This window comes from Squalius cephalus (assembly GCF_949319135.1).
Source record: "Squalius cephalus genome assembly, chromosome: 4".
In the NCBI taxonomy this organism is placed as follows: Eukaryota; Metazoa; Chordata; class Actinopteri; order Cypriniformes; family Leuciscidae; genus Squalius; species Squalius cephalus.
The window spans coordinates 29,500,815-29,524,370 of NC_137125.1; the positions used below are offsets into that span (position 1 = coordinate 29,500,815).

General features: G+C 36.8%; 1 protein-coding gene across 2 annotated transcripts; it reads right to left on the minus strand.

Moving 5' to 3' along the window:
• Positions 1-322: 322 nt before the first annotated feature.
• LOC307157106 (uncharacterized protein) lies at positions 323-23,019 on the minus strand. Of its 2 annotated transcripts, XM_079868870.1 has the most exons (4): positions 22,944-23,003; positions 9,920-10,020; positions 8,678-8,823; positions 323-3,349 (listed from the first exon to the last, which is right to left on the minus strand). In XM_079868870.1, the coding sequence occupies exons 3-4, from the start codon at positions 8,760-8,762 to the stop codon at positions 1,968-1,970; spliced, it is 1,467 nt and encodes a 488-aa protein (XP_079724996.1). In that variant the 5' UTR covers positions 8,763-8,823; positions 9,920-10,020; positions 22,944-23,003; the 3' UTR covers positions 323-1,967. The 2 variants fall into 2 exon arrangements, with proteins under 2 accessions (XP_079724996.1, XP_079724995.1); XM_079868869.1 differs by lacking the exon at positions 9,920-10,020 and having other exon boundaries at positions 22,944-23,019.
• Between the last annotated feature and the right edge of the window lie 537 nt (positions 23,020-23,556).

Consider the following 23,556-nt stretch of genomic DNA (forward strand, 5'->3'; position numbering starts at 1 on the left):
AATCTGACCATGGAAAAAATAAGGTATGCTACAGCAGGCTGTGCCAATACATTTTTTGATATATGGCAACCGGTTCTGGACCAAATTAGGAAGGTGGATCCCTCTCTAATCTCAATTTCAGAGGAGTAATCTACTGTACGTACTTGTGCTTTCTTCTCTAAAACATGTTAATGATTGTTTTTTTTCTCAAATTAATGTGTATTGGTGCAACAGGTGGGGATTGTTCGTGGGTGGGTTGGTTAACATAAAAAGAAAATGTATTGTAAAGTCTATCTTATGTTTGATAAGATGTCCAATAAAAACACTTTGAGGAAAAAGCAGAGTTGGATGGATATCTGGCCTGTGTTTCAGACACCAGGGAGTCTCTGCTCACGTTCCCTGCTATTTGCAGCCTCTCTATCAAGACTAATACACCTCTTCCTGCATCAGCTGCCTGTGAGAGGCTTTTCAGCACTGCAGGATTGCTTTTCAGCCCCAAAAGAGCTAGGCTTGACACTCACAATTTTGAAAACCAGCTTCTGCTCAAGTTAAATCCGAGGTTTTACAACTTTGAGTAGCATGTTGCATACTGGCATTAGATAGTAGTCTTATTTTGATAGTTTGATAATTAAATACAATTAAACAGTTCTAAAGCAGGATAAAACCTTGTATGTGGTTCATTCACTTAATGTTTTTAGAGATTAAAAGCTTAAACAAGAATCTCTAGTTTTCATTCTTGCTGTTACTTTTACTTCTTTAATACTCAAGTACAATTGTAATGTGGTACTTTTTTACTTTTACTTGAGTATGATTCTGGCCAGATACTTTTACTTTTAATTGAGTAAAATTTTCCTTCAGTACTTGTACTTTTACTTGAGTAACATTTTTGAGTACTTCTTACACCTCTGGAAATATTTTCATTCAGTTATTTGTGGTGAGTATGCAATAAATCAGGTAGACCAAACAGTGTCTTTCTTGAGTTTTATTCTTGCAAGAAGGCCATTCACAGAGTTTTCTACCGTGAAAAGACAACCTCGCCTAGTGCGGGGTGTTTTTATATACGCACACACATTACCATATTTAGAAATGGTAAAGTACTCAAAGTGTTCAAAATCTCACTTCTGTTCCTAGCAGTCAAGTCTAGCTCCTGCAAAAGATAGTTTCAAAGATGTGCAGCTGTGTCCACAGACACAAAAACAAGTTGTTGTAACTTCTTATCAGAGCCTGCCAGTAAATTTCCACACAAGACTCCATACAGAGACACAAATCGTATATAGTACAAAACAAAAATAAATGCTAAGAAATACGTTTTCCTCTACACCTGCCTATATAGTAGAAAGGCAAAAATGTTTAAATAATTGCTACCTGACTAGAGAAAACATACCAAATAGGTATGAAAACTTCAATGCCTATAATGCAATGAGCATGTTGTCGCCCAAGGCAACTCCCACCAGTCTGCTATGGATGCGCTTAACAGAGTCAAATAGCAAATGCTTAGTCATGATTGTGTTAACACTTTTTTGTTCCCGGGTGCAAGAATTCAAAGAGTAAATGTATAGTGTAAGTGAGTGACTTTAGGTTCCCAGTGAAGCATCCAGCGCGTAGACATAGAACAGTTATTTAAGGGTAGGTTTATCACTGAAAATTGTATTGTGCTGTCAATAACCTTCTGTTGATTCGACTGTCCATGGGTGGGGGATAAAAGTATAATCTATAGTTTTCACAAAAGCCCAGACTATTGTTGACAAATAAACGTGAATTTCTCGGTTCAGGTGATACGGCGAATGGGTAAAAAAATTTCATTTACAAGTACTACCAATATTGTAACAATACAAAGCGGGTTGAAAACTGGCAAAGTTACACGCTTCATTTGATACATTCGCTTCAAAGTGACTGTTCATTTGATACACAAGTTTTAGTTCTGCAGTGAAACTTTCCACAGTCAAATCACCTTTATTTATATAACACTTTACACAATACAGATGGTTTCAAAGCAGCTTCACAGTGAAAACAGGAGAATTATGCAGGTATAACACTTCTCTACAGTGTGAATTCTCATGTGTTTTAAGGTTTCCTTTTTGATTGAAACTCTTTCCACACTTTTGGCAGGTGAAAGAGCTCTCTCCCGTGTGAATAGTCAAGTGCCTGTTAAGGGTTCCTTTTTGAGTGAAACTCTTTCCACACTGATGGCAGGTGTAAGAGCTCTCTCCAGTGTGAATTCCCATGTGGATTTTAAGGTTACATTTTTGAGTGAAGCTCTTTCCACACAGTTGGCAGGTGAAAGGCTTCTCTCCAGTGTGATTTCTCATGTGGGAATCAAGGGATTTTTTATATGTGAAACTCTTTCCGCACTGAGTGCATGTGTAAAGCTTCTCTCCAGTGTGAAGTCTCATGTGGAGTTTAAGGTTTCCTTTTTGAGTGAAGCTCTTTCCACACTGTTGGCAGGTGAAAGAGCTTTCTCCGGTGTGTATTCCCATGTGGATTTTAAGGTTTCCTTTTTGAGTGAAACTCTTTCCACACTGTTGGCAGGTGTAAGAGCTCGCTCCAGTGTGAAGTCTCATGTGGATTTTAAGGTTACCTTTTTGAGTGAAGCTCTTTCCACATTGTTGGCAAGTGAAAGAGCTCGCTCCAGTGTGAAGTCTCATGTGCCTGTTAAGGGTTCCTTTTTGAGTGAAGCTCTTTCCACACTGTTGGCAGGTGTAAGAGCTCTCGCCAGTGTGTATTTCCATGTGGATTTTAAGGTTTCCTTTTTGAGTGAAGCTCTTCCCACACAGTTGGCAGATGAAAGGGTTTTCTCCAGTGTGATTTCTCATGTGGGCATCAAGGGATTTTTTATATGTGAAACTCTTTCCGCACTGAGTGCATGTGTACGGCTGCTCTCCAGTGTGAAGTCTCATGTGGATTTTAAGGTTTCCTTTTTCAGGGAAACTCTTTCCACACTGATGACATACAAAACAGTTCTCTCTCGAGTGAATCTTCATGTGGTTTTTAAAGTGTACTTTACGTGTGAATCTCTTTCCACACTGATCACATCTGAATGGCTTTTCTCCACTATGACTGTTCATGTGATACTTAAGGTTCAGTGCTGCCGTGAAACTCTTTCCACACAGTCTGCAGGTATAAGGCTTCTCTCCACTGTGAATTCTCATGTGTTTCTTAAGGTTTCCTTTTTGCGTGAAACTCTTTCCACACTGAAAGCAGGTGAAATAACTTCCAGTTACTGTCTTCAGAGCTGTTTTTTGCGAGGAAGTCTTGTCAGTCTGTGAGCAATTAAATGATTTTTCTCGAGGTAAAGCATGATGTTTCTGGTACGGATCTTTCTCTTCTATTTCATTCAGGTCTTCACGCTCCTCTTTCAGTGGCATCAGGTCTAAGCGAAAAAGAGACAAACAAAAGTTAACCTCCGTTTAATGGCACAAAGCAACAAACATTTAGACACGCAAGGCATCAAAACCAACCAAAAAGCATCAAAACCAAAAACGTGCATATTAGATCCCATAACTGCTAAAAAATGGAATTATGCTAAAAGAATAAAGTTACATTCACAACACAGACCACAACATTCTCTTGGACAGCTTGAGAATTATGTCGACATTTGTGGACAAGCATCAGCATGGTTCAGGTCCCATCTATCCAAACACTACAACTTAGCTTCTGTAAATGAAGAGATAGCTCAAACACAAGTATTGGTGTCCAAAATGACTAAGTATTAGGTCCTCTGCTTTTCTCCTTGCATGTTTCCTCTGAGCGACATCATTAGACTTCACTATGTTGAGCAGATGAATACTCAGTTTTATAATCCCTGAGTTATATACAGTTATATACAACCTGACAAAACATAACTCTATAGCAGAGTGTATTAATGTTATAAAAGATGGGATGGCAAGTTCATTTGTAGCAGAGTATATTAATGTTATAAGAGATGGGATGGCAAATTAATTTCTTCTATTAAATTCTGGCAAAACAGAATCATTAGTTATTGGATCAAAAACCTCTACACAAAAGATTCTAGATCTTGATGGATTTACTGTTATGTGGTTTTCTACAGTTAAGAACCCAAATGTTGTGTTCACAGTAATTTGTCCTCTGATTTTTAACATTTGTTGAACAGCCTTCTTCCACCTTAAAAAAAGTTGCAGGGTCAATAAATAAGCTTAAGTTGGAGCACTGGAGGGCTTAAAGGCAGTAGGGGTGGGGGAAAAATCGATTCTTAGATGCATCGTGATGCGAACGTGGACGATTCTGAATCGATTCACAAATGTCAAAAATCGATTTTCTAAAAAAAAAAAAATTCTTTTTTTTCTAATAACATAATATTGACGGAACGCAAAAGGCGGAACTCTAAAGCGGACGTGCAGTGCGCGGACAGTCTGTGGCGTACACATACAGTAACAGAGACGTGTGATGGCTGAGCGCCAAATTCTAACAGCACCCTCTTCGTTAAAAGCTAACGTATGGAAAATTGGCAATTTCATTGTGACCTATTTAGTATTTTTTGTATGAGAGCTGCTTTCTGTATTGTTTAGTTTTCACATCAATATGCTGTAAACTGATCTGTTATACATACGTTATACTGATCTCCACAGTCACAGTATGTATCAGTGCAATGCCAGTCAAAAAAAGTTTTGACTGTGCTCTTTTTTGACTGTGCTCTTTTTTTTTTGACATTTTGACTGTGCTCTGTGCAGATGTTCATTCACTTTTTTGTATAAGCTGTTTTTGATTGTGGTATACAGCAAACATTTCAAGTCATAACTCTCTTTATTATTTAGTTGTGTATAAGAGTGGCTTTGTATGCTACTAATTATTCAGAATATGCGTAAGTCCACAAGCATTATGTTTGTATGAGAGCTGCTGGTACATAATTCTATATTTTTGAACGAAAACTGTTTGTGATTTTGCTACAGCAAAATGTTGTTTTTTGTCTGAAGGATTATATGGCTCATTGGAAATAGCAAGAGGATGTTGGTTAAATGCTTGAGATTTGAGTTTGTATTCTTTTACTACAAGTTTGCTGCTAGTACAGGCACACATTTATTTTCCTGTTGGTCCTTTGCAATGTTGGGACATATGCTGGCAAATGTAACCTTACAGTTGACTTGCCAAATCACTTCCATTTGTTTATTAATAAAATGAATATAGGAAGTATTGGAAGTAAATTCTTTATGGGTCATCATAAATACTTTGCTTTATAAGTACCAGGTAGTCACACAAAAAAAAAAAGATGCATCGATAATCGTTACCCTCTGAATCATAATCGAATCAAATCGTGAGGTGCTTAGAGATTCCCGCCCCTAAAAGGCAGGGTAGGTCATTTGCTTAAATAAAAAAAATGTGTTATGCTGGTTGAAAGTCTCTTCATATCCTGATAGCAATCACTTAGTTAAGTGCTCTAATTGTATTTATATTGTCTATGGAAGGCGTAGGACTTTTGATACTAGGGCTACGATAGGATGTCTTACCTGCCTGTCAACTAGGGATGCACAATATTATCGGCACAACATCAGAATCAGCCGATAATGGCATATAAAAAAATTATCAGCCCGATAAGGAAAAATTATGCCAATATGCCTTGCCGATACAAAGAGTGTTGATTATGCGTGGGCGTCAACTCGCATGTTTTTGTAAAGAGTGTCAGAGTTCTGGAGTTCCAGGTTCCATGTTTTGCACATATGCTGCATCTGGCAGGTCACGAAGGTGCCCTATCACAGCACAGCATTCCCGACGTTGTGGCCTTGGGAAAGATAATGGTGGACATACTGTACAATAAGTCAGACTGATTACAAAGCTGCTATTTGCAACAAATAAAAGGCATCAGTCTTGCAAGGAGGAGCCAATCCACACTCAGCAAATCTAAAATCAGAATCTGACCTATTCATGAAGAAAATAGAAGAAAAAAAAAACACACCAACGACAACTCGTCAGAAGCATAACAATCAATCATTTGAAAAGGCAAACATATTTAGCAACAACAGCCCAAAGGTAAAAGCTGTGAACCAAAATATAATGAAATGATTGCTCTAGATAATCAACCTTTTAGCAATTTGGAAGATGAAGGACGCCGCCAACTGATTAACTACTTAGAGCCACAGTATGCTACGCCTAGTCGTCACTACTTCTCAGATGTGGCCTTACCTGAACTGTATAGTGTTGTGTATTCCCACTTAGTAAGGGTGTCACGATTCTCCAAATCCTCGATTCGATTACATTTTCGATTCTAAAGTCACGGTTCGATTCGATTCTCGATTTGTTTGATTGTAAAAAAAAAAATGCATCACAATAAGTCTATTGTGATTGTCACTAACATTTTTAACTAACACTAACATTCAAAACTGAATTTTATTAGATTTAGTGACATGTTACAATGTTTACATGGTACAATTTCTGGTATGCTACGCTTTTTTATTATTTCAATTCAATTCAATTATTGTGATTTGATTTAATATTGACTCATTTGGATAAGCAGCTCTGACTCGCAGCACTTGTCTTCAACTTGTCGAGCTAACCTGACACGGGGGCGTGACAGCATCGACGATTCCATTTTTTGATTCGATAATCGAGATTGAGCATTAATTTCGATCGATTTCGATTTAAAATTGAAATCGTGACACCCACTTAGAGAAGCTCCTCGCTGATGTCACTTTTGTGAGCTTTACAACTGATATCCGGACATTGCATTGATTGCATCCGCATTTGAAGGGATGATTGAGAAGAGGAAAATCCCCAAAGAGTAGGTGCACATAGTACTAAAAGACAATGCGCACAACGTGACCAAAGCGACGGAGGAGACTGGAGTTCCAAGTTTACCATGCATAGCACACACATAGGTGTCCTTTCGCAGCGCAGCATTGCTGATGTTGTGGCCTTGGGAAAGAGAATGGTGGGACATTTCAAGCACTCACAACTTGCATGAAGTTGCCTACAAGGTATACAGAAGGAGCTTGGGATGCCAATAAAACGTTTGCAACAAGATTTTGCAACTAGGTGGAATTCAACATCATTACATGATGGAAAGCTTGGTTGAGCATAAGAGGGCACTAGGTGCATATGCTGCTGAATTTGAACTTCCTGCATCTTTTTTTATGGCAAATCAATAGGGAAGTCTTGAAAATATGATCATACTACTTGCACCCTTTGAGCAGCTGACCAGAGAAATCAGTTCTGCAGTGGCCTCTGAAGCTGGTGTAATTCCCGCTGTTATAACACTAACACAGCTGCTTGGCAAAAGCAGTCTTGTACAGAGGTGTACAGACAGCCAAAGAAATCTTGCTGAAAGCAGTCAGTGATTGTTTCAGTGGTGTGCAATGCAAACCACTTTACATAGTTGCAACCATGTTTGATGCCTTATACAAAAAACAGTATTTTGAAGAAGATGAATGCCCGTGACCTGCTGCTTAAAGTCGTGGATGAAATGATGGGCAGAGATGACCAGCGCAGTGATGCCAGCACAGAGGATCCGCCAGAGAAGAAGACCCGAAAAGGATTACTGCTGGACATGTATGAAGAGATTTTGGAGGAAAATGTCTTGTTGAACGAGCAAATCATCACCAAAACCTCATCACAGGATCGTTATTATTCTTTGTTTCCAGCAAATAAGATAAAAAAATAAATAAATAAATAAAAACGGAACAGAACGGCAAAAGAAAGTAATGAATTTTGAATGTCAGCGGATACCTAGCTGAAGCCACATTTTAGCCTAAAAATAACATTACAAATAATTTTCTCAAAGTTTACCACTTCATTTGTACTGCGTGGAGTTTTTCCAACTATAACACACTATGATTACAGTGAAACCTGAAAATGGTGTTATAAAGGAAACCTGGAGTAAGCATTTTCTTACCTATCATTTGTTTAAAATATCTGTTTGTGTGTGTATCCATGTAAGCAAACTTAATGGAGTTAACAGAAAATATTCCTTGATTTAGTGGAGATTACTGGTGGAAAACAAAACCTGTGAGCCAATGAAAGTGAGCCAACGAGTGGTCCTCTGCTGCCATCTGATGGTTATAATAGTAATTTTGTCACTCTACTCAGTAATAATAATAAAGTTACTCACTGCTCTTGACTGAATAACTTTTGTAACTTTAATTGTAAGGATTAATCTGTATTAAATTTTTACAATCCCTGATTATTAAAGTCATCGCATTACTGCAGCTGCTGTTACAAGCTCCGGTTGCTATAGAAGGAGTCAGTGATAGGAGATGCACACTTAGGACTGCACAGGTGCATTGGCTGGTCCAGCCTGAAAAATACACTTTTTTAAACTTAAATGCATAAGGAACATTTATGGGACAGTTCATGTCAAATTTTGTTGCTGATTTGAAATATGTTATTTAATTGTGAGTTTTGGCGAGCAGTTTGAGATTTCAGGAATCCCCTATTCAAGTAAATAGGACTTAGTCTTGGATGCCCGATATAGGCGAAGGTGTGGCAAATATGGCCACCGAGTGAACAGAATTTCCTTGACTTTGGTATTGTGTTAATTATTTTTTAGGCTACATTCATATTATTTTTCTTAATTTAATGTGCAACATGACATAATAACGGATGTCCAGCTTTGAGCGACCCTCTCCATGTTTAATAAATCTGCATAAAATTACGACACATAAATGACTTTCGTCCAAACGTATTCATTTCTGTAGAGCTGGAAAATGACAGAGGAAAATTTAATGAGTTCTGCCTTGAGAATGAAACCAACCTGTTTGTTCCTCAGTATCTTCTTGTTTCACTCTGAATGTTTCTTCAATCTTCACATCTTCACTCTCTTCTTTAATAAATGCCATCTTTATAATAGTGTAGCGTGGATCTCAGCTGCTTCACCAGGGGTTTTTCTGTGTGTCTGTCCTGTTTAAGATGAGAATAATTAACAGAAAGAAAAATAAATCCAAACTAAATCTCTGGGTATGTCTCATTCAGCTCCTTAGTTCAGTAGTCAGTGTACTGGTAAGAGAGACAGTCAGAGGGAATGGCTTTAAATGGCCTGATAAGCCAAAACAAAATCAAAACTAGCATTAGAAATTAATAAATAAATAAAAGCTATACAGACACTTTACATTTTGTTGTTTTTAATGATTTGTAGATTTCATAACATTTGCAACTGGTTAATAAAAGTCTCGTTTCATAATCAACTACGTTTACAAAAATGCGTCGTCAGCATGTGATGAATCGGCACTTCAAATCACTGAATCATTTTGCAAAGCCTTATTTAGTTCATTTGATGTGGAGTTTCAAAAAGCTCAGTTTCATCACTAATTGACAGGCTTGTGGACTCGAGTCACATGACTTGAGCCGCTTTTCCTCTGTCGAGCCAAGCCGTTCTCATTGCTCAATCGTTCCATTCTGTGCCAATCAGGTATACTTATGGTTTAATTTTCCAGAAGCTCAAGTGGAAATATAACTGGAACCATTCCCAACTGTTCTCAGAACTGTTTGGCCCGACGATGGAAAAGCAGTTTGGACTTGACTTGGAGTCCCAAATTTGACAACTTGCGATTCGACCTAGACTTTCACAACTAAGACTTACCACTTGACTTGGACTTGAGCCCTGTGATCTGGAAAGACTTTGGCTCTGTTACACCTAGTATTAAGATGCATTTTTGTCGATCGGATCACAAGTAGACAACACTAAAAACAGGTGTAAACGGGGGCTAAAAGGTTTTGAGCTTGTCCACTTCCAGAGGTAGACAAAAACGCATTAGACTGTATTACTTTCGTAGTGTAAACGCTCATGTGGTTGAATGCGTTCGAACAGCCACAAAAGACTGCCTACTCTCCATCTATTGACCTAACGTGTAAACATTATGGGAAGCGCTAGCCAGACATATTTAAGCTTTGTCAGCTGAAGACCCAAGTTTGGTTTGAAGATGAAAAACGTACCAAGCCCAATGTTCTTTCACCATTTCTGATTTCTAACAGAGCAGACATGAAAGCTGATGCTCACTGTGTTTTTCCATCGTCTCTGGTCGCGTTCGTACAGTGTGTGGATCGGATTTCATCCATTGAAAAAGCCCATTCATTTACCCATCTATGGTCTGACCCTCCCTTCAAAGAAATCAGGACAGAAGTTAAATCACCACAGGCCTATACTATGAAGGTATGATTTAAAGATATGGATTTTTGGGGGCCGATACAGATATTAGGGAGTAAAAAAAGTCTATATATCGGCTGATATTATTTGTGTGTATATTATAGTACAGAACCAGTCAAAAGTTCTGACACACTAAACTTTTGACTGGTACTGTATATAGAATAGCCTATACACAAACAGAAAATAAACATTTTTTGCAATAATCACTCAAATGTGGTGATCAAACACTTGTGTGACAAAGACATGTAATGCAGTCATGGTGAATGATAGAATAAGAATGATACATTTGAGCTGTAACCAAACTAGTTTGCATTGCATGTTCTATTCTATATTCTAAATAGTGTTGCATAATCTTCACTAATGACTTCGTCTTTTTATTTAGTCACATTATATAAAAAATAACTTATATCAAATATATCAAAAGTGTAACTGGCAAGTTATCTTGTAAATGACCTTGTTATCTTCTATTATTAGTCTTAATTCCTTTCGTCTCTTCCAGTGGAGGAAGTACTCAGATCATTTACTAAAGTAAAAGTAATAATACCATAATGAAAACATGTTTAATTACATATGTACTTTTACTTACATACCATTTTAAATAAGTCAGCCAAATGTACTAAGCGTGAAACTACTCATTATGCAAAATGGCCCTATATAAAGTGTTATAATTATATAAATGATTAGAATATTGCTTGATGTTGTATTGTAGTGTTATAGGCAGAATGGGCTTTAACACTGTTTCTACACTGGACACGGCTGTTGTTGCAACATCACAAATTATAATGGGTTCCACTGTCTTTTTGTCTTGTTCAGGCAGCAGAAGACAAGCAGTGTCTTAACGGTAAGTTGCTAGTGGTGGAGTGGAAGCTAATGTGTGCGCATCTTACACGGTGTCTGAAGAGACCTCCTTTTACTGAAGTGAAAGGAGTGGCTGGTGTCACTACAGTAAGCTGGGTCGTCATTAGCAAACAATGGAGCTGGACAAACTACGTAGTTACACAATTTACAAGCATTTTATCCATGTTATATGTTCTGTAAAAAAAAAAAAGTTAATATCGGCGGCACATCTGCATCATATACGGCAATACCAATATATCTGCAACAGGCTCATATCGGCCGATAAAATGATTCAGTTAAGTTTGCATCAACCCTGGGTTTTAGGGTCCATTAAAGTGGCTCGGCTTTTAGCAGTGGTCATCGCCACAGTAACTTGCGCTCCACGGCTTACCAGTACCGGGGCAGGTTATGTCCCGAGTAAGTGATCTCAAACTGAAGTTGGACCAATCAGTTGAAAGCAAAGTGAAACATCTCTGACGCAGTTAAGTCACTCCCTCTGTTAGTCTTGCTCCAAATTAAAGGTTAGCCTACTACAAAGTTTTTTTTTTTTAAATACTAAAAATTGTCTTGCTTTTAGCAATGATTCTTTTTTTATTATTTTATATGACTTATATAATTATTATACCCCTAATCCATTACTCGAGAGCAATTTTAGGTTAACAATTATTATTAAACATTTAGTTTAGATGAACATAATTACAGATAATATGTCATATAATATTTTAAATCTGTAGATAAAGTTTTAAAAATGACTATGTATATAGGTATACAGAGACTTGGATATGTAACAGTGGCAAGAAAAAGTATGTGGACCCCTTGGAAAGAACTGGTTTTCTGCAGTAATTTGCCATAACATGTGATCTTATCCTCATCTAAGTCTCAACAATAGACAAACACAATGTGCTGATGTCAGCTGATAACACAAACGATTCTAATTTCTTGTGTCCTTATTGAACACACCCATTAAACATTCACAGTGCTGGAGGAAAAGGTAAGTGAATCCATTACGAATTACTTCAACTAAAGCTAATTGGAGTCAGTAGCTTGCACACCTGGAGTCCAGTTAACGAAATGAGTTTGAAGGTGTGGTTTAAAGCTACTTTGATTGATAGAAGACACTCAAACATTTTAAGTTTGCTGTTTGCAAGAAGCTTCAACTTATAAACTTGTTTAACCCTTTGGGGTCTGGGGTGTTTTGGGGGTCCTTGAAATGCTCTGACATGCCCTGACATTTGTGCTTTTTTTCAGTTGCTTATAAACATATTAATCACAAAGGTGTCATTACACTCTATGCAGAACAAACAGGGCTACCATAATATGTGAGCAACATGTATGTACATGTTTGTATTTTTGAGAGAATAATATTTATGCATGGTTATTGAAAAAACAAAAAATTAAAGTTTCTGAAATAAGGCCACAAAACACATACTAAATATGTGTCCACAAGACTTTTGACTAGGGGTGTAACGATATTCAAACCGAACCGAAAAAACGCGATACACCACCCACGATACGTATCGCGATACTCTCATGGCGTACCGAGGACGCCCCGCCCCCTGCTGCCCCGGCTCAATGGACCTCATCATGTCTTATGTGTACACAGCGAATACAGCGTTATAGCCTAACCACCATTAACACCCTATAATAGCAAGCTCTGTATTTTGTTACTTTCGATAATAAGCAAGGTGTAATCTTTTAAATTCTGTCTATTTGATCACGAAATGAAAACAATAAATGCCGTTTTGGCGCTCTTTGATGTGGCGTGACGGATCACTGTACTAAAGCGGCAGCGCGGAGCGCGAGTAAACGCGATTCTCTTCCTCAGTTACAGAATAAACATGAATGGACACCTGAAGGTATGTTAAAAGATACAGTATACTAACTGAAAGTCATCATAACTTGTGTAATCAATCGATCAGTGTTTCAGCAGCGAAAAGACGCCAATAAAACGTCTTAGTTTGTCACATAGCCTTATATTTACCTCAGGCAAGTCATTCAGTGCCCAGAGCTTGTTGGTTGCTAAATGAACTCTTGCACTAAATAAATGCACTATATTAGCCTATATAATATATTTTACTTAACATGTTAATGATTGATATCTTGATTATTTAATGTAGCCTATGTTTTAAATATCTTTCATGAAAATGACAGCAACTGTGTAAATATTTATATTTCAATAACAAATTAGAGTAGAAAACATAAGTTAATGAGAAAACTGCCTTATGTGCAGTTTACATGTTTTCATACAATGTGTTGAGTGTTGATTATTATATCTAAAAATAAATAGTATCTGAAATTAGGCTAAAAGTCTAGGCTCTGTTGTTAACCTTTAAGATTATAGTAATGTGTTACAAAAAGTTTAATTGTAATTTAATTAATTTAAAGACAAAGACAGAATTTGTTCATTAAACCACTGTAAAAAAAAAGAAGCAGCAATTTTAGCTTTCTAAACCCCCCACCCCACTGAACCGAACCGAACCGAACCGAACCGAGATGTCAAAACCGTGGGGCGTACCGAACCGTCAGTTTTGTGTATCGTTACACCCCTACTTTTGACTAATGTATTTAAACAGTCTTTTTGCGGTTTACAGACATTAAATCGCGATTAGAATAAAGCCCTTGAGAATAAAGAACTTACCATTCACAATCCTCAGCTGGATTCGTTGCTACTCAAAGTGAAACTGAAACCAGCACTTCTGAGGTAAATTTTTCCAGGATTATATTACTATTACATTATTCCTCACAGCGTCGCAAAACGACGTAAGGTACATGAATCTGACTAAACTTGATGAGTTTTATCGAGCTGATGTGGGTGTTGACAGGTTTGCATGGATCGCCTCAGATCATTTGCGTTTGAATAGCGCGCGCTCTCCATTGGCGTGTTCACATTAGCAGATAATGAGTTAAGGGCTGAAACGATTAGTCGACATTGTCGACAACGTCGACAATAAAAAATTGTCGACAAATATCTTTGTTGTCGAGTAGTCGTTTGATCCCACGTGACCTAATGTAAGGGCCTGCAATATCGTGATTTGACCGCTACGGCGCTGTAGCGCTAGAGTGTAATGCAGCCGTTACAAATGCTATTATGCTATTGCGGTAGAAGAAAACACAGCGCGAATTATGACGGAGTGCAAACGAATCCGAACCTGATCCGAACTAGCAAGGTGTGTGAAAGTTTCACAAAACTTCAAACCAAGAATACTGTCGTGTGTAATACATGCAAGGCAAAACTTGCTTTTCACGGGAGCGCAACATGCATGTTAAAGCACTTAAAGAGGAAACACCCCGGCACGAGACGAGCCGGTGAGAGGTGAATGTTCTCCAGCTGGAGTTAAATAACTAGCAGTAAATCTCTTTTTAGAGAATGCAATACTACTAATACTAGCAATAATATTAATAATAATAATATAATTACAGTAATGTGATGATTTATTTTTGCATAGAATAAAGCTTGATCGAGCTTAGGAGTCAGGGCTGTTTTTATTATTGTAACACCAGGGTTTTTCCTGCATAGAAAATTATGAGGCGGCCGCCTCCGTCAAATTTCGTGCCGCCTCCAGCTCTTGACAAAACTCGGACAGACAGTCATGGTCAGATACAGTTTTCCCACCGTGACGGTTCTGTTGCGGTTACCGCTTGTGTCCATTCTCAAACCGTATAGTGCTGCTGCTGCGCGCAGTAATAAAAACATTCCATTCCAATTAAAGGGTTAGTTCACCCAAAAATGAAAATTCTGTCAGTAATTACTCACCCTCATGTTGTTCCAACCATGTAAGTCTTTCGTTCATCTTCGGAACACAAATTAAGATATTTTTGATGAAATCTGACAGAATTCTGACTCTTCCATAGGCTTCCAGAGTGACCGAAACTCGCCGACCCAGAATAGTTATTAAAAACATTGTTAAAATAGTCCAAGTGACTCCAGTGGCTCAATCTTAAGTATATCAAGCGACGAGAATACTTTTTGTGCGCAAAAACAAACAAAAATACCGACTTTATTCCACTTTTCAATTCCTTCTCTCTGGGCCTCGTAGTGTTTTTGCGTAGCGCGTCTGTGTTGCACGTCACCACGTAGGCTCACAATTGGCCGAAGCAGGTCATGTGTGTGATGCGTGATGACGTGCAACACAGACGCGCTACGCAAAAACACTACGAGGCCCAGAGAGAAGGAATTGAATAGTGGAATAAAGTCGGTATTTTTGTTTGTTTTTGCGCACAAAAAGTATTCTCGTCGCTTGATATACTTAAGATTGAGCCACTGGAGTCACTTGGACTATTTTAACGATGTTTTTAATAACTATTCTGGGTCGGCGAGTTTCGGTCACTCTGGAAGCCTATGGAAGAGTCAGAATTCTGTCAGATTTCATCAAAAATATCTTAATTTGTGTTCCGAAGATGAACGAAAGACTTACATGGTTGGAACAACATGAGGGTGAGTAATTACTGACAGAATTTTCATTTTTGGGTGAACTAACCCTTTAATCGAGGGTGGATGACAGATAAATAATTTTGTGTTGAGTTTAATAAAGACACGGAACTCTCATCACGGTAAAACGCAATGAACGTGCGTCACTCTACTTTCGTTTTCAACAACGTAATTCTCTTCATGGAAAACCAATCAAGGAAAACATATCAGGAGGACTCGACAATAACGCTTGTCTGGGACCATATACTTTGTCCGGGACATGTGTGTTTTTTTCTGTCTTTCTTTTTTGAAGGGAAAAGTGAGAGAGAATTGTAGCCCATCCGGACAAATGCCCTGATTAAAAAAAATAATAATTATATAAAAATATTCCGAATCACCGAAAACGTGAGGATGATTCTGTTTTATTTAATTTAATGTAAGTGGCGATTGATAGCCTATAGTTGATAATAATATAGGCCTACCTAATGTACTGACGGTAACAACGTTGCGCTGTTGAGGCTCGCGCAGTTATTTATAACATATTATAGTTAGGAAACAATATATAGCCTAAGCTACACACGATCAGAGTGATGTTTTCCTGAATGCCATCAAGATTGAAACCGAGACTGATTTCATAACAGTTCAATAAACAAATAGTTAAAATTAAGTCACTTACATTTGAGACGCAATGACTGTTTTTGTTCTGTTTCAGCAGCGAAAAAAGTTCCAAACAAACATCACAGCAGAAACATTGCGCATCTCACAGCAACACTCAGCCGTGTTTCATTACTGAATGATTCAGCGTTTTGAACAAATCGGTTGAGTCAAAGATTCAATTACCTATTCATAAACTGCTTCATTCTGAATGAATCAGCCTTTTGAACGAATCGTTTGAATGAATGACTCAATGACTCGCTCAATAAGACGGTCGCTTGCCGCCTCCTACTGGCGGTTTACTTTCATAAAGTATATTCTTTTCAACATTCCTTATTTGTATATTCAAAAATATTTAAAATAATCTAATTTAATAGTTATAATTTTTCAATGTAAATTATTTAATTTGATTGGAAACAGCCTAATGTCTTATTATTTTAATTGAATATATTGATCAAATTTAAGAATTTGAAATGAAAGATGGAGCAAACATTTAATAAAATAAAACCTTATAAAGGTACAAAAAATTATTCTGTTTTCAAACAGTGATGTAATGAAACATTGACAATTTAAGTTTGAATGGAGTAAAGCCTCTGTTAAGGCTATTAAGGAAATGTAATTTTGCCAAAAGAAGAACTTTTATTTTAAATAAATGTTAATTTTTAATTAGCCAACTTCAGTGTGATATGTTACCATATTATCATGCTTAACACTGAGAATTTGAATAATTGTAATGTGATCAGATGCAGATATCTAAATCAAAGAATATGGGTGGTTTGCGGGTGGATTTTTTTATTTTTAACAGTGGATTTGGGTGACTCAAAGTGCACCAGATTAATGAATTTATCTTTAAAATGTACAAAAATTTCTTCAGGGGGGGCATGCCCCCGGACCCCCCTAGAGGTACCAACCTCCACCCACAAAAATAATGCCGAAAACACATTAGGCTATATGATGATCTATGAAAAATAACATTTAATTACCTTATTATTAAAATACATTATTAGGATTTTACCACCTCCGCCTCATTTTGAGCCAGGAAAAACCCTGAACACTATTAGGTATTACAGTCTTATCACTTGCCTGTATTTTGTTCTATATTCATTAGGGGTGTAACGATACACAAAACTGACGGTTCGGTACGCCCCACGGTTTTGACATCTCGGTTCGGTTCGGTTCGGTTCGGTTCAGTGGGGTGGGGGGTTTAGAAAGCTAAAATTGCTGCTTCTTTTTTTTTTACAGTGGTTTAATGAACAAATTCTGTCTTTGTCTTTAAATTAATTAAATTACAATTAAACTTTTTGTAACACATTACTATAATCTTAAAGGTTAACAACGGAGCCTAGACTTTTAGCCTAATTTCAGATACTATTTATTTTTAGATATAATAATCAACACTCAACACATTGTATGAAAACATGTAAACTGCACATAAGGCAGTTTTCTCATTAACTTATGTTTTCTACTCTAATTTGTTATTGAAATATAAATATTTACACAGTTGCTGTCATTTTCATGAAAGATATTTAAAACATAGGCTACATTAAATAATCAAGATATCAATCATTAACATGTTAAGTAAAATATATTATATAGGCTAATATAGTGCATTTATTTAGTGCAAGAGTTCATTTAGCAACCAACAAGCTCTGGGCACTGAATGACTTGCCTGAGGTAAATATAAGGCTATGTGACAAACTAAGACGTTTTATTGGCGTCTTTTCGCTGCTGAAACACTGATCGATTGATTACACAAGTTATGATGACTTTCAGTTAGTATACTGTATCTTTTAACATACCTTCAGGTGTCCATTCATGTTTATTCTGTAACTGAGGAAGAGAATCGCGTTTACTCGCGCTCCGCGCTGCCGCTTTAGTACAGTGATCCGTCACGCCACATCAAAGAGCGCCAAAACGGCATTTATTGTTTTCATTTCGTGATCAAATAGACAGAATTTAAAAGATTACACCTTGCTTATTATCGAAAGTAACAAAATACAGAGCTTGCTATTATAGGGTGTTAATGGTGGTTAGGCTATAACGCTGTATTCGCTGTGTACACATAAGACATGATGAGGTCCATTGAGCCGGGGCAGCAGGGGGCGGGGCGTCCTCGGTACGCCATGAGAGTATCGCGATACGTATCGTGGGTGGTGTATCGCGTTTTTTCGGTTCGGTTTGAATATCGTTACACCCCTAATATTCATTAAGACTTACATAAGGAGATGTTATGAAGAATATCATGTCAGTTACTTTTTTATTCTGTAAATTAAAAGGTGAATGAGTGTCTCTGTCAGCTCAGCTCAATTGTCATGTCATTTCTTATTCTTATAATAATTGTTTGCAGTTTAAGTTTTTCTGTAATGCAGCTTTTTTTTTTTTTTTTTTTTTTTCTATTGAAAGAGAACAGAATATTTAACCAATGCTTAGAGAGCATTTGTGTGTGATTTGAGTTGGACAGAAATCTGAAAACTTAAAGAGAATGACCTTGCTTAAAGTTCATTAAAACAACCATTTCAAAAGCTGAAGTGATTTTCTTTTTTTAAATATTATAGTTAGAATATGTATAACTCAGTGTTTTAACTAATTGAAAAAGCTGAATAATCGTTCCAAACTTAATGATTAGTCGGCGAAATAATCGACGATTAGTCGATTAATCGTTATAATAATTGTTAGATTAATCGATTATCAAAATAATCGTTTGTTGCAGCCCTAAATGAGTTGCCATGAGAACAACTGACATCAATCTCTTTTCATACAGATTACATAAACAGAGAATATTTGTTTTCGTTTTGAATTAGATAATTTAACCCTCTGGGGTCTGGGGTGTTTTTGGGGTCCTTGAGATGTTCTGACATGCCCTGACATTTGTGCTTTTTTCAGTTGCTTATAAACATATTAATGGCAAAGGTGTAAATTCACTCTATATAGCACAAACAGGACTTCCATAATATGTGAGCCACATGTATGTACATGTTTTCATTTTTGAGAGAATAATGTTTATGCATGGTTATCGAAAAAACTAAAAATTTAAGTTTCTGAAATAAGGCCACAAAACACATACTAATTATGTGGCAATAAGACTTTTGACTAATGGATGTCATCGCCGAGTGTTTTTTCTTCAAAATGATATGAAAATCATCCTGCCTAATCATCCACAAAAAAACGATACATTGATTTTAGTTTTGTGAAACACTTTTAGTTTGGAAAGCCCATATGCGGATGGGGCGTAAACGCTCCAACAGCATCATGCATATTTAGTAGTTAACACCTGGTGAGACTACGTCCCTGCATACTTAATGAGCCATTCATTCAGGTGTGTCACCTATAGCTAACTTAAATATACAAGCTTCATAAAAATGATCATTCTAGGAGAAAATTTCAGATGGCATTTAGAGGCTTTTGCATCTGAACTCTTCATATATACACACACACACATATATATATGCATGCACATACATACTTTATAATCTTTTCAAAACTAGTCAACGTCTTTCAAAACTAAAGTATACATTTTATCATACGTATTTCAAAGTAATAGATTCATTAGTTAGTTGATGACTTTATTTTTGACAAAACACATACAGTATATATTCCTCATCTCAGTATAGCAATAGAGTTTGCTAAAAGCTGTTCATTCAATACAGCAGTATTTGAAAATCGATCATATTTTGTAAAATTACATTTATATTTGCATTTATGTCAAAACCTAGACACTTTTAAACATCAAAAGGACATTTATTAATATGTATTCGTGTCAAAATGACAAATAAACAGATTTTCCTATTCAATTTTGCATGGAAACGCTTCCAAGACGCTTGCGTGTCGCGTGAAAAATAGGCGTCGGTTCTATTTCTAGAATGCACGCGTTTTCCACGCGGCTCGTGCCGCGCCTGAGACGCGCGTCTCACACAGGCAGTGTGCAAACTCTAAACTGTTAACATGGGAGCCGAAATAAAAACGGACACGCCACGCAGCTGAGACAACGCCACGCATCCAGTGTTTCACCGGCCTTATCCAGCGGATGTGGGCGTTTCACAGGTTTGTAATGGATCGCCTCACATTTGCGTTTGAATAGCGTGGTCTCCGTAGGCGGAGTCACATTAAAACTTAATTAGCTGAGATGAGAACGACTGACATCTCTCTCTTTACATACATATTATATAAACTGTGAATATTTGTTTTTTATAAAAATTACTTCATTTGAAAGAAGAGAATTCAAGCTTCATGCCTGTGTGACTGTATGCCTGTTTGACTGAGTATTCGCTGAGTTACAGTTCATTTTCGGACGCGTTTCAGAATTGACTTCACTGACGGAGAGTAGGCAGAACTCGCATCATGTTTATTTTTCTTTATTTGGCGAAAAGCACAACACTTTGTTTTTATTATGAGCATACACAAAAAAAATACACACTAAACAGGATCGATTGATGTATAACACAAGCATATAAGATAAAAATTAATATTTTTTTTGTATTTTTTTTTTGCACTCATACGGAAAAAAACGAGCCTATCGCGCCGACCTCAGGGGGTTAAAAGCAGACAATTGACCGTTCGCAAAAGCCACGCCCCCTAGTTATTGTTACTACGCCCGTCAAACAATTGAGAAACAGACACATGGCTGGGTTGAGCTCCATACCGGTAAGTGATTGGTTTTGGAGTAATGCAGCAGACATATCCTCCAGGGCACGACAGAAAGGGCTGCAATATGCAGTGGAGGGATATGTTCAAAATGTTAAAATAAGCAAAGACGGGAATATTAAAACAATCGAGGCCAGTGCTTGAAGTGGGGGAAAAAAGGTGCCGGTAGGATAACTGTTACTCTTGCATTGGCAAATCATGACATTTGAGATTAATACAGTGAAAAATAAAACTTGAAGATATTGCTGGTACAACAACAATTTATTGTTATTTATTAACAATATAGGCTAAATGTATTTAAACAAGTCGTGTGTGTGTGTGTGTGTGTGTGTGTGTGTGTGTGCTTGTGTGCAAACGGAACTCCTCCAAGTCTGCAAGTCCAAAAATACATGTAGGCTATGGTGAGTTTACTTCATTTTATTTTATTAAATGCATTTATGGTGAGATTATTATATTTTCATGTCAATCTGTGTTCGTTTTGACCAAGAACCATGCGCTGTCACTTTAATTCAGCGCGTGCAGCACAGCAAAAATAGACTAGGTGCGGAAACGATTGCAGCATCCGCGTGCAGTGTGAAAGCTTTAAGTTACCTGTTAACATGGGTGCGAAAAAAATAAATACGCACTGCAAACGGACTACGGAGTATATTTGAAAGCGGCGTGACTGACGCTTATATATTATATACGCTGACATATGTATGCTTATTAATCTTCGAGGCATTTAGCTGTGAGTGAGGTCTCCCACACTGCTTAATCCATTTTCGGCATCTTTCCGCTTGGGTCTTGGGTTTTGGAAAGGCGAAAAAAACGACCCCTCCCTCTAAACTTTTGGGGAACCTAGTCAGACTTGCAGGTGCCATAGGCGCATCGTTTCACCATGTGCTGAAATCGCAATGTTTGACGGAGGTCCTTCTCCTTAGTTACAGTTGCTGAGCTAGGATTGGACGAGGGGCGTTCGAGGGCGGGGTTTTGCGAACGGTCAATTAAATGTTTTTAAAGACATATTGCTTATGCCTGTGAGACTAGTATTTGCTGAGTTTTGTTTAAGTTTAGAGACGTGCACAGAGACGGAGAGGCAGAAAGCCCCTCCGTTTATTTTCTTTATTTTATGAAAGCAATGTTTTGTTTCGATTGTATGTGGACACTTAAAAAAGTAGACATTTTACAGTTTATGTTTTCATATTTCTAAAATCTGTATGACCATAAAAGACAAGAGTATTTTAAGTCTATTTTTCTGCTGTGTGATAAAAAATCCAGCAAAACACGCCGGTGTCAAAGAATACTGAATACTGACATGGTTCAGTATTGAATGTACATTAGCTAGCTAGCTACTTAGTTACTGTGGACAATGGACATCACCTACAATTTTGGCTTGAATTATTTTGCCTGCCTCATTGCTTAAACCAGCTAAATTATATTATATTGTGTGTGTGTGTATTGATCTCAATGACAGCATTCAAATTAAGTTTGGATAATTTATCATCAATGTTGAAATAACATATTATAACATATATAATATCGGTCTACACGAAAAACACCTATGCCAATCTTATAAATCCATTTACTGATGGTTTCTTATTTTTATACAGCATTATTATATATACAATAATTTATATTATAATTATTGTTATACATTTACTTCATTTCATCTATCTCTTTTCCCAATTTAACGCATTGCATTATCAATTTTATACTTAAATAGGCTATATAATATATACTATAATAATATAATATAACATATATAATGTTTTTTTCAAATAGCCTACTTTAAACATATATATTAAATATATACTAAGATACATTTGATTAATATTGTTAATTTCAAAAAGAAATCAAAAATGTTGATTCTCAAAAGATTTCCAGGTGCAGTTCACTCAGCCGATAAGATTGATGTAGCCTAGCATTTTCATCGGTCAGTCGTGGAAATCTATTCTGATTGGTTGATAACTTTTGACAAAGTTTAATTCAGAAGACAGAAGCTTTCAAGTGCAAGAGCACGTAGAGATTCGTGAGTGCACAAGACACAGTTTGAGCGCGAACGCACAATATCTGAGCGAGGAGAGGCAGTTCAAGAGAACACTGCATCTGTTCAGTTTTGTGAGTCCGCGCTCGAGCATTACATTATTGTGCTCTCGACATTACGGGGATTCATAGGGAGCAAAATTAGAAGCACCTTTTCTGGTACTCATGTGTGGATGCGAATTACTCAAAAAAATACCGTTCATTAACGTAAGATAAAGCAATACAATATTACATTACATAATATTTCACTAATTTTACATCGTTAGAAAGAGCTGTAAATTTGACTTATCGATTTAAATTCTTAAAAACACCAACCTTTCTTCAGCCGAATCACAACAGACGCAGGGTCTCGGCGAGTCGGCGCGGCCATGTGACGTCACATCGCCAGACCAAAATAAAAGTCCTTCATCTTTAAAGTTGTATGGCAGTTGGCAAACTATTGTGCATATTCCGCTACCTACTTAGATGGAGTGTGGAGCATTGACGTTGAATAATATATATATATATATATATATATATATATATATATATATATATATATATATATATATATATATCATTTGGACTATTGTGATTATTGTGGACTAGGACTACTGATCCAAAATACAGCAAAAACAGTATATTGTGAAATATTTTTACAAGTTAAAATATCAATCATTAATCAATTCATTAATCATTAAATCAATTCATTAATCATTAAATCATAATCATCACATGATCCTTCATAAATCATTCTTCTGATTTGATGCTCAAAAAATATTTCTTATTATTATGAATGTTGAAAACAGATATATTTTTTCAGTATTCTTTGATGAATAGAAAGTTCAAAAGAACAGCATTTATCTGACATCTAAACATATTGTAATCAGAAATGTTTCTTGAGCAGCAAATCATATTGAATGATTTCTGAAGGATCATGTAACACATT

Coding starts and splice junctions, on each gene's coding strand:
- LOC307157106 (XM_079868869.1), bottom strand. CDS start 8,762: ATGGCATTTATTAAAGAAGAGAGTGAAGATGTGAAGATTGAAGAAACA. Junction 3,350..8,677: donor AGATACTGAGGAACAAACAG/GTTGGTTTCATT, acceptor TTTTTCGCTTAG/ACCTGATGCCACTGAAAGAG.